General features: G+C 36.2%; 1 protein-coding gene across 1 annotated transcript; it reads left to right on the forward strand.

The window, feature by feature from the left end:
• The first annotated feature begins 1401 nt into the window (after window positions 1–1401).
• LOC136836513 (CAAX prenyl protease 1 homolog) lies at window positions 1402–12117 on the forward strand. The gene is made up of 8 exons (XM_067100889.1): window positions 1402–1649; window positions 4450–4596; window positions 5030–5233; window positions 6051–6146; window positions 8235–8433; window positions 9075–9355; window positions 9675–9818; window positions 10436–12117. Exons 1-8 carry the CDS (start codon window positions 1539–1541, stop codon window positions 10664–10666), a joined length of 1413 nt encoding a protein of 470 aa, XP_066956990.1. The 5' UTR covers window positions 1402–1538; the 3' UTR covers window positions 10667–12117.
• Window positions 12118–14963: the final 2846 nt, after the last annotated feature.

A 14963-nucleotide genomic window follows, 5' to 3' on the forward strand; every position in this document is an offset into this window, starting at 1 on the left:
CTAGGGGTGCATTACAGAAGACATTTCTTGGTGAGGTAAGACCATTGGAACATTCTTCACCATAGCATAATAATGAAACAGACTCAGGTCTCTGATAGACTTATGGAAGAGACATACAGAATGCAAAACCCGTTAATTTTCCTTGGTTAGGTAAGACTGTTGGAACATTCTCTACCATAGCATGTTAGTTTAACAGACGCAGGTCTCTGATAGACCTTAGGGATGCGCCACAGAAATATCACGGAAGATTTTGTTTGGCGAGGTAAGACTACAGAAACATTCTCCATCCTAGCATATTAATTAAAAGACTCGTGTCTGATAGGGTTGAAGGATGCATCACAGAAGACATTTCTTGGTGAGGTAAGACTACTGGAACATTATCCGCCATGTCATATTATTTTAACAGATGCAGGTCTCTGGTAGACCCTAGGGATGCATCACAGAAATATCACGGAAGATTTTGTTTGGCGAGGTAGGACTACAGAAACATTCTCCATCCTAGCATAAGTATTAAAAAGATTCTTGTCTAGTAGGCTTTAGGGATGCATCACAGAAGACATTTCTTGGAGAAGTAAGACTGTTGGAATGTGCTCCAACATAGCATGTTAATTTAACAGACCCAGAGCTCTGACAGACCTTAGGAATGCATCACAGAAATACCACGGAAGATTTTTTTTGGTAAGGTAAGACTACAGAAACATTCTCCATCCTAGCATATTAATTAGGCTCTAGGGATGCATCACAGAAGACATTTCTTGGTGAGGTAGGACTGTTGGAACGCCCTCCACCATAGCATATTAATTTAATAGATGCAGGTCTCTCATAGCCCATAGGGATGCATCACAGAAATATAAAGGAAGATTTTGTTTGGTGAGGTAAGACTACAGTAACATTCTCCATCCTAGCATATTATTTAAAAAGACTCTTGTCTGATAGGCTTTAGGATACATCACAGAAGACATTTCTTCGTGAGGTATGACTGCTGGAACATTCTCCTCCACAGCATATTAAACAGACGCAGGTCTCTGATAGAACTTAGGGATACATCATGGAAGATTGTTTGGTGAGGCAAGAATACAGGGACATTCTCCATATTAGCATATTAATAGATTCAAAAGTCTCTGACAGACTAGGCTTGCATCACAGAAGACAATTTTCTTGGCGAGGTAAGACAGCTGGAACATTCTCCACCATAGCATATTAATTTAACAGACGCAGATCTCTGATAGACCACAGGGATACCTCACGGAAGGTTTTGTTAGATGTGAGGTAGGACTACAGAAACATTCTATATCCTAGCATATTAATTAAAAAAAAAAGACTGATGTCTGATAGACTTCAGGGATGCACCACTGAAACATCACGGCATATACGCGTATGAGAATCACTACTCGGTGCGAGTCATTGTTTACATCCTGCCTGCTGCCACCTCACAGAACCCACGTTGCCAAGCTAAGCTGCTGGTAGCTGTGCTTCTTGTCTCTGACATACCTGCATTATTTATCAGCAGCCCTGGTTGTGAAATTACATTTCCATAGATGATTTTCTCCATACCAGAATTTGCCACATGGGAGGGCAAATTGTTTGTGGGGATCATTGGGTTTTCCTGGGCGACATACGTATGGGAGGAATACCTAGCGTACAGACAGGTAAAGTGAAATTGTCAATTCTTTCCGTAACTTCGGCTCGAGAAATGTGTTACGTTTATTTCTCGCCAAATTCGTTCGCCATAATAGGCTGTGGTGGGCCAAGCCTTTACAGCCCTTTGCTTTGTGATTTCGTGGCATCAGGGTTCCATTTGACATCAAAATTCAACCTGACTCGACAGCAGAATTATTTCCGATATTGCATCAGCTAATCGACATGACAAAGACGATGTTTTTGTCCATACTTGATAAATACCTGTGACTCTTTCTTGTGCTTTAGCAGGCGCTTATGAATTCATCTTTTTCGTTGACAGGTCCCAAGCTATTAGGCCAGCTATTGTTTGTGCAAGCCACATGTGTGTCCTTTCTGTAACCAAGGCTCTTGCCAAACATTTTTTTATATTTTCAGTTTACTGTTCATGTTAAAAAATGTGAAAATAGCCTTTGGCTTTTTTGATAGTTTTTTTATGTGCTTTTAATGATTTTTTTTATTGATTAGGACATCTTTGGTAAGCCACTCCACCCACCTGTATCTAATACTAACCTGACCTCCCCCCCCCACCCCAAGTCAGTTTTTTGGGGGATGGGTTAATGATTGAAAATGAGTAAAAAGTAAGGAAATATAGTAGCCTAACCTTCCTAACCTAACCTAACTTAGAATGCCAGATCATAACATAATTAATCTAACCCTTGAAATGTGGTTTCTCACTAGGATTTTCCCCCCCCCACTTTATCAGACATGGGAGGTTGTTATGGGTTAATCTGGCAATAACTATAAGAATTAATAACAAATTTGCCAGAATCACATAAAAAACTAATAGTAAAACTATATTTTAGGAGTTTTGGGATGAATGGCTTCATATGACAGCTGATAGGCTACACTGTTTCTTAGCTTCGGGATGAAGAAAACTGTCAGGTGATCAAAACTTTGAATAAGAAACTGCTTTTCAAAATGGAATGGAAGCATCATGATGCCACCATGTACATGTACCACAGGAACAAACAGACGATAGTGTACTGTACATGAAATAAAAATTCAAAAATACATGTGACACTGCACATACCTCACTGGCAGTATTGTCACAAGTTGTACAAAAACATTCACTGGAAATGGCACCACATTCGAAACAGTGAAAGGGGATAGCATAACTTATTAGAATGCGCTTTTGCTGTAAGTAATAACATTAAGTGCTGCATGTAAATACCATCAGATATAAGAACTCAAGTAGCCTATGAGATGGGTTTTTGGGAGGGGAAATCCAAATATGAGGGAATTGCAACTATGCAACAGGAATGGTCAGAAGTTAATGATAGGTGCCCAAATCAATATGTGGTGCATTTGTGTAATGTAATCAGTACCTGTAACCAAACCAATTATATGGAACGGAATGGCAAGGGCAGTTAGGCAAATATGATACATCATGACCTAACTTTCACAAACTTTACCCCCCTGGAACCCCCACCTCCTAACCTAACCTGACTTAGAGTAAAATAGAGTTGTGCTTCCTAACATAACTTGACTTAAGACAGCAGACTATCAGTGGGTCCCACCTGACCAGGGACAGGAGTCTTCACTTCCTTTGAACCCCCTCCCTCCTTATTGCAGTGTAATGGTTATTATTTATCTTTATTTGATGGTGTTGTTATGGTTATTTGAATGTTTGTTTAGTGAAAAAATGAGTGTGACTCCTCACCATTACGGTGACACCCTTTTTGTAACTGAAATCAGGAAGTTGAGCAAGGGTGGAAAACTTAGTGTTTTGAAAAAATATCTAGGAACTTTACTGTGAGAACTTGTGAAGATTTTATTTATGAAAAAATCACCTAATACACCATAAAATCACAAAAACACTACCTTGTGACATGTGTACAGCTCCTAAGATTTCTTAAGCAGTGTTCAAAAACTTATGGAAGACAACAATTGTAGATCGAAAAAATGTCTATTTTTTAGAAATGGATTTTTTCAATATATATGTTATTCCTTATTCACTGGCCTTCATATTCCGTAAGGAAAAATTCCAGAATTTCTTACTATTATTCAACCAGTGGTATTGTTGAATTCATTGCTGGCTGAGAAATTAATCACATATAAAACCTTAGAAAATTATCAAGTAAAGTATATCCTTATCACGATGTGTACTGCCACTGTTGGAATCCTTCTCTGACATTCTTATCTTTACTAAGGAAAGAGTAAATGTATTGTGCACATGCACAAAAATATATACGATGTTTTAAAGGAAAAAGTTTAACAAAAATTATCAGTGCTCTTGGAGTTTTAATTTATGATGTTAGGAAGTAGTTGTAGTCCACAACTGCTAATCATACCAGTTGCCACCATATGTGGCTAGAGTAAGAGGCTTTAATGATACCTTGAAGTGCTGCAAGTTAGCCGTAATTTACTTGTTTATTTCTTAGCTGCTGCTTATTTATCTTTTATATTTGTTAGGATTTTTTAATGATAAGTTTTTCATGGGTTTCTTTTTTGGGCAATTTTTTTAAAACATATTCTTCTTGTTCTATATGCATTTAGTATTATCCATCCTGTTCTATATGCTTACAGTATTATGAGTAGTGGCATTAGTAATTAATGATCAATTGTAATTTTCATTCCTGCAGTATTATGAATAATTATTGCACTTAGCTGTCCTTATGAAAATGCTTTTCTTCAGCTCTTTATTTTCAAAATTGCTTTTGTATTATTCATAGAATGTGTCCGAAGAGTAAAGAGTATTGGTGGTGTATTTTGTTACACTTGACGTAATTTGATGTTGAAGGATTTATTAACCCTCTTTTTCTCCAACAGCGCCGTGTCTACAGAGAAAAAGTAGATCCACCTGAGGAGCTGAAAGGCATAATGGAACGGTCTACGTATGAAAAAGCTCGTTCCTATGGTCTTGACAAAAGTTCTTTTGGACTAATTGAAGGAGCATTCAACCAAGTTCTTAGCACGGTGAGTCTAATAATTGGATATGAAATCATTATAGATGAGAAACTTCAAAATTTTATTGCAGGGCATTTTGAACTTTATGTTGAAGTGCTTACTGTAGTTATTTTTAACTCCTAGCAAAGTTTACATTCTGGTTGTATGGAGGAGTGTTACTGATTAAGTACAGTAATGAACAATATCCTAAGTACTGATTAAAACTTCTTTCTCAATCAGTGTACTGAAGAAAAATTTTTCCACTTGTGCTGAGGTTCTGTGGATTAGTAAAGTCATCAATCTCTCGTATTGATTTCTCATACCATTTTAGGATATTAAGTACAGTATACAGCAATTTGTACTTATATTAAGGTCTTTTGTATGACAGATCTCTTTTGCCATTCTTTTTTTAATGAAAAGTTTCCATACTTCAATGAAATTAAGAGTTATGTTTTCTCTCCAGGGTGTGATGGTGTGTGGAGGCATCCCTGCACTTTGGTCTTTGTCAGGGACTATATTGGAGTGGCTGGGGTTTAGTACAGAATCAGAAATTGCACAAACAGTAGTTTTTGTAAGTGCTGGGTCCTTAATCAGCACTATAATTGGTCTACCATGGGCTGCTTATTTTACATTTAAGGTGGAGCAGAAACATGGCTTCAATAAGCAGGTAAGATGGAAATTTGTTGTTTAATGATATCCTTGATTTAGGGTGACACACGATGAGTAAAGTGTTATGTGTAATAATAGAGATGTAATAGTTATTTTCTAAAAATTTATATACTGAGGTGTAAAAGAAAATGCTTCCATAATATAAAGTATATTTTACATACGAACCCTTCCATTGTAGACCCCTCATTCATGTTTGAATGTCCTCAGACTTGTGAATTGTTGAAATCTTGTTCACAGAAGAATCAGAGTACAGTATGTTGATTAATATACCCCCTTGACTATCATTAGGGAGTAACTATTCACCTCACTGTTTTGCATAACAAGTCTGTAACTCAGCATATTTTTCCTACTGTGTAATAAGACAAAACACAATTCTTGAAGCATATTATATTTAAACATTGAACTTTGGACAAATAACCCTGAATGCTGTGAATTGTTACTGATTTGTTAGCAAAAATGTTTTGTCACTGCAGTCATCTTGATAAATCATTGTTTTTTACTTTTATACAGTGCATTTTATGTACAGTATTTTCTTACTGTAACATAAAAATGTTTCCAAATACATATTCTACTGCTTCAAACAAAAATATTATCAGATGCTTATCCTATTGCTACCCTGGACACAAGACACACTTTTCTCTCATCTATAAATGTCAGGTCACCAATTTTGAACGATGCCACGATTGTGTCTTTTTGGGTTCTACTGTCGTTTTTTCATGGGTATGAAAGTTAAAGAATGTAAGGCTGTACAGAATTAAGTGCTATAACTATCATACTGATTGCATTATTTATTTATTTAATTTTTTACTTTCCAGACACCAGGTTTCTTCATTAAAGACAAAATCAAGAAGTTCTTCATAGGTCAGCTTGTGTCTGCACCAGTTGTTTGTGGCCTTGTATATATCATCAAGGTAAGAATCTGTTTTTATTCACTCTATAGCAAGAAACTGAATGAATTTGTGTCCTTTTGTAATATTTTTGTTCTCTATTTTTTTTTTTTTTTTTTTTTTTTTCACATAACCAAACATAGAATCATCACTACGCCATGAAAATGTTCAGTTTTCTCTCGGTTGATTAAGGACGAGCATACCGATCAGGTACAAAAATTGCAAAGGAGTCAGATTGGACATTCAATAGCTGTATGGAATTTTGAGTCTGTAGCTTCTCCCATTAGTTTGGTTTCAGGTAGAATTATTGCTATTTTTTCTTGCTTGTTGCAGTCTTCAGTTGCTAAGGTTGCCATGAATGTCAAAGTTTGGTCATCTGTAATAACATGATTTTTAAATTGTTTGTGTTGTCCACTATCACATTGTGCCTTCTGAAATAACCCACGGAATTGCATTGACATCTGTTGCCTCTGCAAGCACAAAAATGTCTACTGTCAGTTGTCATAGTATTTTAAATATTGTGCTTGCCTTTTGAGTTGGGGTTCATCACCAATAGCCAGACAAATAGCTCGAGGCCTAAGAAATCAGCCTTAACTTGACAGCTGGTGTCTTGCTACCTTTACTGTGACATCCAAGTTCCTACCGTTAGTTTAGTCGATGTGCTCTTCAACTGTGACTCGGTGCATCTGTGAACATTTTTATCTCCATGGAGAGAGGGACAAGCAGATCATCTAAAAGTGACTGGGGTCCTCCCACCACTTCAGGAGCTTCAAGCAAGACATTGGATAAGGTTTTAACTGGGTAGCTTGTCTCACTGATGTCATAAGACGTATGGAAGATGGTAGTTAGGGAAACGGTGATGGGAGGCAGTCAGGAGTTAGTGGTGGTGACAAAAGGTTGTGAGCGGTCTCGTTTGTGGTTTGTTGGTCGGTTCGTAAATCTTTCTTTTGTTTGTTGGGGTCGTGAGCTGGCTTGGGCGAGCAGTGCAACAGGAACAGGTGTGTAAATCATGTAATCGTTGCATATTGGTTGGGCTGGGTGTTTATTCAGGAGCTTCAGTATCTCCTCAGTAGAGAGCCAGGAATGATCAGTGTTATCTTGTATGATTAAGATTCCTCTTTTTCAACACTGTCTTTCCATTTGAGCACTATTTTTAAAAAAATGATGCAGCATACACTGCTCTGTCTTAGCCATGAGGTTTATTTTCTTTAGACACTTTGAGGAAGAAGGGGAGACAAATTACTATAGTAATCTTGGATGCTATACAAGACATCCCCTAGTAATTACCCATTCAGTTACATTTGTTCATACCAATCAAATGGTCTGTCGTGGTTTCTTGGTCAGTCTGTCAGGTCTCTTTAGCAAAGGAAGGACTTGAATTCTCATTCCTAGTTCTGTTGCAACAACCCCCATTCAGACTGAACTTCATTTAGGTTTGATGTAGGATCCCAACCTTCTGGCTTATTCCCTCACTTCTACAAGAAACACTTACAGACCCCTGGCTCTTGCTCCTTGGCTGTATGGTGTTTCTTGCAATGTTGTTGCTTTTCCAACTCCCTAGGCTTGCATCCCATCTAAGGTACATGGTTAAGTTTATATTGAAGAAGACCACATGAGACATTGGGGCTTTTCCATTACTTTGTGGTCTTATAAATAAGACAGCCCAGCCATGCTCTTGCTGGTTAGATGGTTGCAGTTGAGCTACGTAACTGAGCACATATCGGAAGAGTTAGGTATTTCGTTGGTTATAAGGAAATAAGTAAAAAAAAAAAAAAATAAGTTCAAGGGGAGCTGATAATAGTGCTGCAAACTTAACAAAAAGTGAAGAAGGTGATCATTGTGTACTTGATAGTCCATGTGAAGCATGTGCTGTGAGACTGCCATTCTTCTGTTTGCAAGGCAAATGACTTGTCTTTTCATATTTGAAGGATATGAATTTGGGTCTATACATGCTTAATGGATTTGTGATAAAACATTCATGTGTTTCCTGTACCTTACAGTACCCTGCATAATTTTTACTATTGAAGTGGGAAAGGTAATGTTATTTTAATTTTTATTTTTTATGTTCAGATGACTCTAAACTTGTATGAACTTCTCTATCTTTTCCATCAGGCTGGAGGTGATTACTTCTTTGTGTATTTATGGGGCTTTACAATGGCTGTTGTTATGTTCTTGATGACTGTCTACCCAGATTACATAGCTCCACTTTTTGACAAGTATGAACCATTAGCAGAAGGTGACTTGAAGACAAGAATTGAAAGGCTAGCAGCTGAAATACAGTTCCCTCTAACAAAACTGTATGTAGTAGAGGGTAAGTTATGTTATTTATCTGTTTCTATGTATTGATTGTAAAGTATGTATAAAACTGAAACTTTGCAACCACATACTTGGGATGCTTAGATATGCAATGGCATTGACTTTTCCTGATGGGTGGCATGATTCATTGTAGATTTTAAAAGGAAACATCATTTCACAGACACTCTATCTGCAATCTTGCACCTCTATTGATATTCTCTTTCTTCTATCTTACTTGTCACCCTCTCCTAATAATTGTTTCATAGTGCAACTGCTACGTTTTTTCTCGATACACCTTTAAAACGTTTTTAATCTCAATTTCCCTATCAACACTGATGACCAAGTTAATGTTTCTTAGATAAAAATTGCCTCAAATTAGTTGGGTGGTGCCATGGTCTTACTTCATTTGAATGGGATCTCTCACTCCCAAGGTTACGAGTCTCAAGATGTCCTTGGTAAGCCCTTGACTGTTCTCAGGTGGTACCAGTAAAGGGGGTGTGTCCTTTACACATGAAATATTTTTTTTAAACAAATGTGCACTAAAAGGGTAGGCATATTTTTGTGTGTGTTTATTTGTTATTCAAGCATCATTTTGATAGTCAAGTTATGCATTGGTTCTGTTCAAGAGTATTTTCATGGTTTGTTTTCTTTGCACAGGGTCTAAGCGTTCAGCTCACAGCAATGCATACTTTTATGGCTTCTACAAAAATAAGAGAATAGTCTTGTATGATACGTTACTTGAAGAGTATACTCCTCTCAATAAAGCAAAGGAAGATGACAAAGAAAAGGCAGAAGAAGAAAAAAAGGGAGATGGGAATGATAAGGCAGAAGATAAAAAGAAAAAAGGGTGTAACACAGAGGAAGTTCTTGCAGTGCTTGGGCATGAGTTGGGTCACTGGAAATTGAACCATGTTCTCAAAGGAATCGTTATATCTCAGGTAAGCTCGTGAGTTGATTTTCCTGACGTTTTTACCATAAAATGGTTTAATTTTAGACTATTAACTCTTTAACTGTTTGATATGTATATGTACGTAGTGTATATTCTTTTCCTGCTCCATCAAGTACGTATATATACAGTCACCTTGCGAATAATGGTAGGGTTACATTCCTTAAGATGCCATGTAATTTAAAACCATGTTATTTAAATGTCATTTTCCCATAAGAAACAATATAAATAAGGGGAATGTTTTGTTACTAGACTCTTGAGAGTTAGCCTATGTTGAGGGTTACAGTACTAAGCATTTTACTTTGTTGCAGGTCAATCTGTTCCTAGTATTTGCAGTTTTCGGTTCATTGTACAAATACTCACCACTTTATCGTACCTTTGGGTTCCACCACAGTCAGCCAGCATTCATTGGTCTAATAATTGTGATGCAGTTTGTATTTGCACCTTATAATGAGGTAAGAATTGTGATATTTTTGTTTGTATCATTTTAGCAAAGAAAAAGACAGAATCACATGATTTTGTTTGAGCCATTATGAGAAAAAAGCCCCTTACAGTACCTGTAACTTTACTCTAGAAGTCACCACAAGGTATATTAATATATACTTCCTAGTTTATTCGTTAAAATTAGAAGAATATGCCTGTGATTTTCAAATCTCTTTAATTGTCTAATCCTGCTATACTTATCTAGGGAGGCAAATAGATAACGAATTGCTCCAAGGGGATGCTTGTCATGCCTTGGCAAAATTTTCTTGCTTTAGACTGACGTTTTGCATTGCTTACTTTACTCTTTACCTTTTCACCTCAAGTGTGCTATTTTAGAGAGAGTTGAATTGTATTCCTCATATATCTCCTTCAAGAATGGTGGCCAGTGCCTAACATGCACTTGATTTTGTTCAGCACAAACTAAATATATGAAAGAATAATTTACTCCTTTGACTGGAGCAGAATAGATGTTACAAAAATTTAACAGAAGCACTAACCTCTTCTCAAACTTAGACCAACCTGTGCATAAGCAAGGTGAAATTTTGTATTTACGGAACATTAGAATTGTATTAATTGTTTTTCTTCTCAGATTTTGCAGTTTCTCCTGACAATGTTCAGTCGATACAATGAATTCCAAGCCGATGCTTTTGCAAAGAAATTAGGCCATGCAACCAATCTGAAATCTGCACTCATCAAGCTTAATGAAGACAACCTTGGTTTCCCAGTTTATGATCATCTGTACTCTGCCTGGCATCATTCCCATCCACCCATTTTAGAGAGGATCAATGTTTTGGAGAAAGATGACAAGAAGGAACAGTAAATATTCAGCTGTACTTATCTTTTTGCCTCTATTTAGTTTTTATAAAAGGACACTAAATGTATTTTAAGCATTTTTTTAAAGTTGGTAAAATATGCACATAAAATGTGAAGCTAGTATGGAAACGCAAAGCACAACTACCGTTTCAGCCTCTGCATTAGTGGTTGGTGACAGTTAGAGAATTATAATAAAAAACAGCGGCATTGGTGGGTACAAGATGACTGAAAGGGTGCATACAGTTGCATCATGCTCGCAATTCATGGCCTATAGGCCACAAATGACATCAACCTCATTTGGGTAGAGAAATTTTCAAATATATAGTATAGAATAGATAGAATTGGTAAAATTTTTTCATTAAAAAACTGACTCAGCATTATGGTAACACTTGGTGTTAACTGGTTGCTGATGCACTATATGGCATATTCTCCTTAATGTACATGATGACTGCTTACAAAGGCCCAAATCAGTGGAAAGGGCGTACATTGTGCTTGCCGTTAATACTTCACAAAAATTTTAATGTAATAGCACTTGTCACAGATGTTTTTCCCCATTACTTGTTCACCACAAACAAATCAGATTTCTTGTAGGCCTTCTAACAAAAGAGACCATCATCAGGGTCAGTGTAGAAGAGGGGATATTAAGTAGGTAAGATGTATTGGTGTTTAAGTTGTGTGTAACAATATGAGATTTTAACTGTTTTAAAAGTTTTTCTGATGAGAATCTATACAAACAGAAAACCAAACCAAGTTTTTATTACATCCAAAACCTCTTTGTTTTTTGTGATTATTATAATTGTTAATCAGAAGGGACTTCAATTAAATTGTCATTTACTGTTTGATTCATGCTCCAGGTGCAGCTTAATGATTTTTAACATTAAAATTTATCAGCTGTGATTAATGTAAAATTACTACCTAGTCACAAAATGATTTAATAGGATTATGTCTGCTTTTAAAGCAAGCAGTTGTGTGTTTTGTAGATAAACCTTGTATTGACAGGTTTTGTCTCAGATTGAAGAAGTAATCAGGTGTAGGAAAGGGAAGTAAGTTTTTTCTGCTTAGTGGAAAGAGATCAATGTGATAGTTTTCATTTACTATCTTATTATTTTATACAGTTATTGTTTAGGAAGGTGTTGATGGGACAGCTTTAAAAATAGGAAAGAACTTACATGCTTATGATCATGTTTTGTTTCAAAGCCAATTTAAGAATTGGAACAATTGAGGCTTCATTCTCAAATAAAGTTACTTCACACTTATGAGTTTTGTAATCTGGTGTAATTTCTTTGGCCATGGCAGTGAGTGGCTTGACAAAAGTGTTGGTTATCCTAGTTTAAAAGATGTTTATTTCATTAAAACTAGTATGTTTTATAGGTGACTTCTCATTATTGAGTCAAGAGTTGTAATGAATTTAATTACTTTTTATTACTCTGGGACTTGAAATAGAAAAGATATTTGATTTGAATGGTTATTATTAAAAATACCTTCAGTTGTGAAATGTAACATGCCTGTAAAAATTCCAGTTACCCAAAAAAACTTGTTTTTCGATTCTTTGTAATTGATTTATTTATGAAATTCTCAGATTCACCCAAGATTAATAAAAAAAAAAAAAAATGTAACAGCAAAGTAATATTTTAAGGGACCTCTAGTTAGAGGGTTGCCTGTCACACTAGTTGGCAAAGTGGAGCAACAAGGAGCGTTAGTACTCCAGTACAGGTACAGGCTTGCATTCAAGGACATCCATCCTACTCTCCAGATTCATGGAAATCTCAGGCCTTGTTGGTTGAAGTGGAAGTGATGATAGACAAAGGTACTGTATAAGTCGCAGATGGTCGTTGAAGTGGTGAGAGGAAGGCGAATGAAGGCCCACCCCTTGTCTCCACCAGTTAACTACCTTGTTACCAAGATTCAACAACCATTCCAGCTTGTGCTGAAGGATACTCCATGTATGAAAGACTTTAGTTTGTATACCTAGGAAAAGTTTTGTATTCTTTTTTTCCCCATCATATCACAACTGTCCATGGACATGCATAGTGTCTAGAGCTTCTTGCTGTAAAAACATAGGAAAATTCAAAGGAACAAGGGAGGAAGTGACCACGAGCTTCATCACCCCATCCTCACTCTGCTTACATCTCCCTCAACAGCAGCGATTTTGACAAGAGCACAGAAAAGAAAAAATCTTGTGTTAGTGAAGTGTCCGGTAAAGAGTCGACTATAAAAAAAAAAAAGTTTGTGAAAGTAGAACTTGAAAGTGAAATGGTAGAAAATATGTAAGGAATGTGCTGGACTGAAAGGGAAGCTTATAATCAAGTGTATTTATCATTAAGTACATTGAGTTATAATTTATGATGACAAAAGAAAATACCTGTTACCCAATAACTTTTTATTAGTATGCATTGATGATACTGGGGCAGGATATGCAGGTGTTGATAGATTTGTATCATTTTTAGATTAGGCCGAAAGTAATTTCTCAGGAAAAGTTTCTGAAGGTATGCTAATTAATGTATATAACAAAGGAAGCTAAAGTTTATTGTAAAGCTCTTTTATATCTAAGCAGGAAGAAAGTGCATGATCTCTTTACAAATGCAACCTGGTCATGAGTGAGTAATTGATGTTGTGATGTTTGACATGTCTTGGCATAAAATAGGATTCAGTTCAAACTTGGTTATTGTGAAAAAAGTTTGAGTAAATATGCTCAAAGTGTAATGAGAAAGCATCACTTGAAAAAAGGAAAATTATAGAAGAGGAATATCAGAAGTGGCAAGAGGACCATGCGCTGTACGAGTATGTGACACTCGTGAAGGATCTTCCAGGGCAATGGAGCCTGCAGCTGCAATTAGTATTTGTTGTAGATCTCAAGAGCATAATATGTGATATGATCTTGTATCAGATGGTGACAGTTCTTCATTTGCAACCTCAGTGGTGCCACTGGCCCACAAACTACACTAGACTGTGCCAGAGCCATGTTCACAAGCACTTGTTCAATGGACTGAATAGACTGAGTGAATCACATGACACTTAAGTGACTCAGAAAGGGAAAAGATAAAAGTTGTCTAGGTATACAGGTAAAAATAAACTTAAAGTGTCTGTGCTTGAACACCTGTCATGGTTGCCATGAAGAAAATATAGGGAAGGTCATTGAGGAAATGAGAAATGATGTAATGTCTCCGTTTTAACAGTGCTCTTTGACTGACGGATGGATCCAAGAATGATCTATGCCCTAACAGTGAAAATAGCTGGTTCTTTTAAAACAGTGGCATAGCTCAAGGAATATCAACTTCTCACAAAACTATGAAGTTTGCTTCAGACTGAAGCTGTATCAGCTAAAGGAATTGAGATGCCTACAAATGTTTGACCCCCGAACAATGATGGAGCTTTGCATGACAGGGCTTGCACAAAAATGTTATGACCGCCATCATGCATTCATATGGAGTACTGTTTATCTTAAATATAATGCAACCAAATGTCAACTTTGGGTATCCTGCAAGTGACCTATTCCCAGTTTTAGGAATTATCAAAAGCCTGCTAAAATTTCCTCAAGAGACAAAAAATGTGTCACTTATAAAAGGAAAATGAGGAACGAGTTGAGAGAGACCTTGCAGTCCTGGAAGATTCTGCTGGCATAAAAAATCTCAATTTTCTCAAATGTAAGTTTTTCCCTTGAAATTATTACACCTCTTACTTTTTAAACTACTTAGATGAGTTTACTCTCATTTTAAAGTTCTTTAAAATTTCTGTAAATGGCTCAGCATAGATTTTTAGAGTAGGGTAAAATAAGAATTTTAAACATTTGTTAATGATTTTTTAGTTGTCTTGATTTTTGTAGTTTTTCTAAAATTTACATATCTAATAATTAAGTTTTATTAAGAGTTTAATGATCTTTATTGTGTAGATAACAGAATTATTCATAGTTAAGTGGGTTTGTCAGAGTTATTCTGTGTCAAATAGATTTGTTGGTGAAAGCACTTGAAATATATTACAACTTTTCTACATTTCTAAGTTTTATTTTTTTTTTCACTTGACATTTCCACACTTCCTACATGCATAATTAGGTATCTTAAGAGTATACTTTCATAACTTTCCAGATTTTGTAAATTCAGTATTTCATTTTCAGTCCAAAAAATATCTGTAGGTCCCTTGAAAGTAACATCATTAGCATTACAGTCGTACCCCAGTATCCAGTGATCCACTTAACCCATGGTTGGGTGTGTTGGAAAAAATTTAAATTACACCCCATACCAGCAAGTGAAACCATGATCAAGCTTCTACCCAAACATAACCCTTTGTCTCCAGTTACTCATCACAGC

Source organism: Macrobrachium rosenbergii, chromosome 56 (genome assembly GCF_040412425.1).
Source record: "Macrobrachium rosenbergii isolate ZJJX-2024 chromosome 56, ASM4041242v1, whole genome shotgun sequence".
NCBI classification, from domain to species: Eukaryota; Metazoa; Arthropoda; class Malacostraca; order Decapoda; family Palaemonidae; genus Macrobrachium; species Macrobrachium rosenbergii.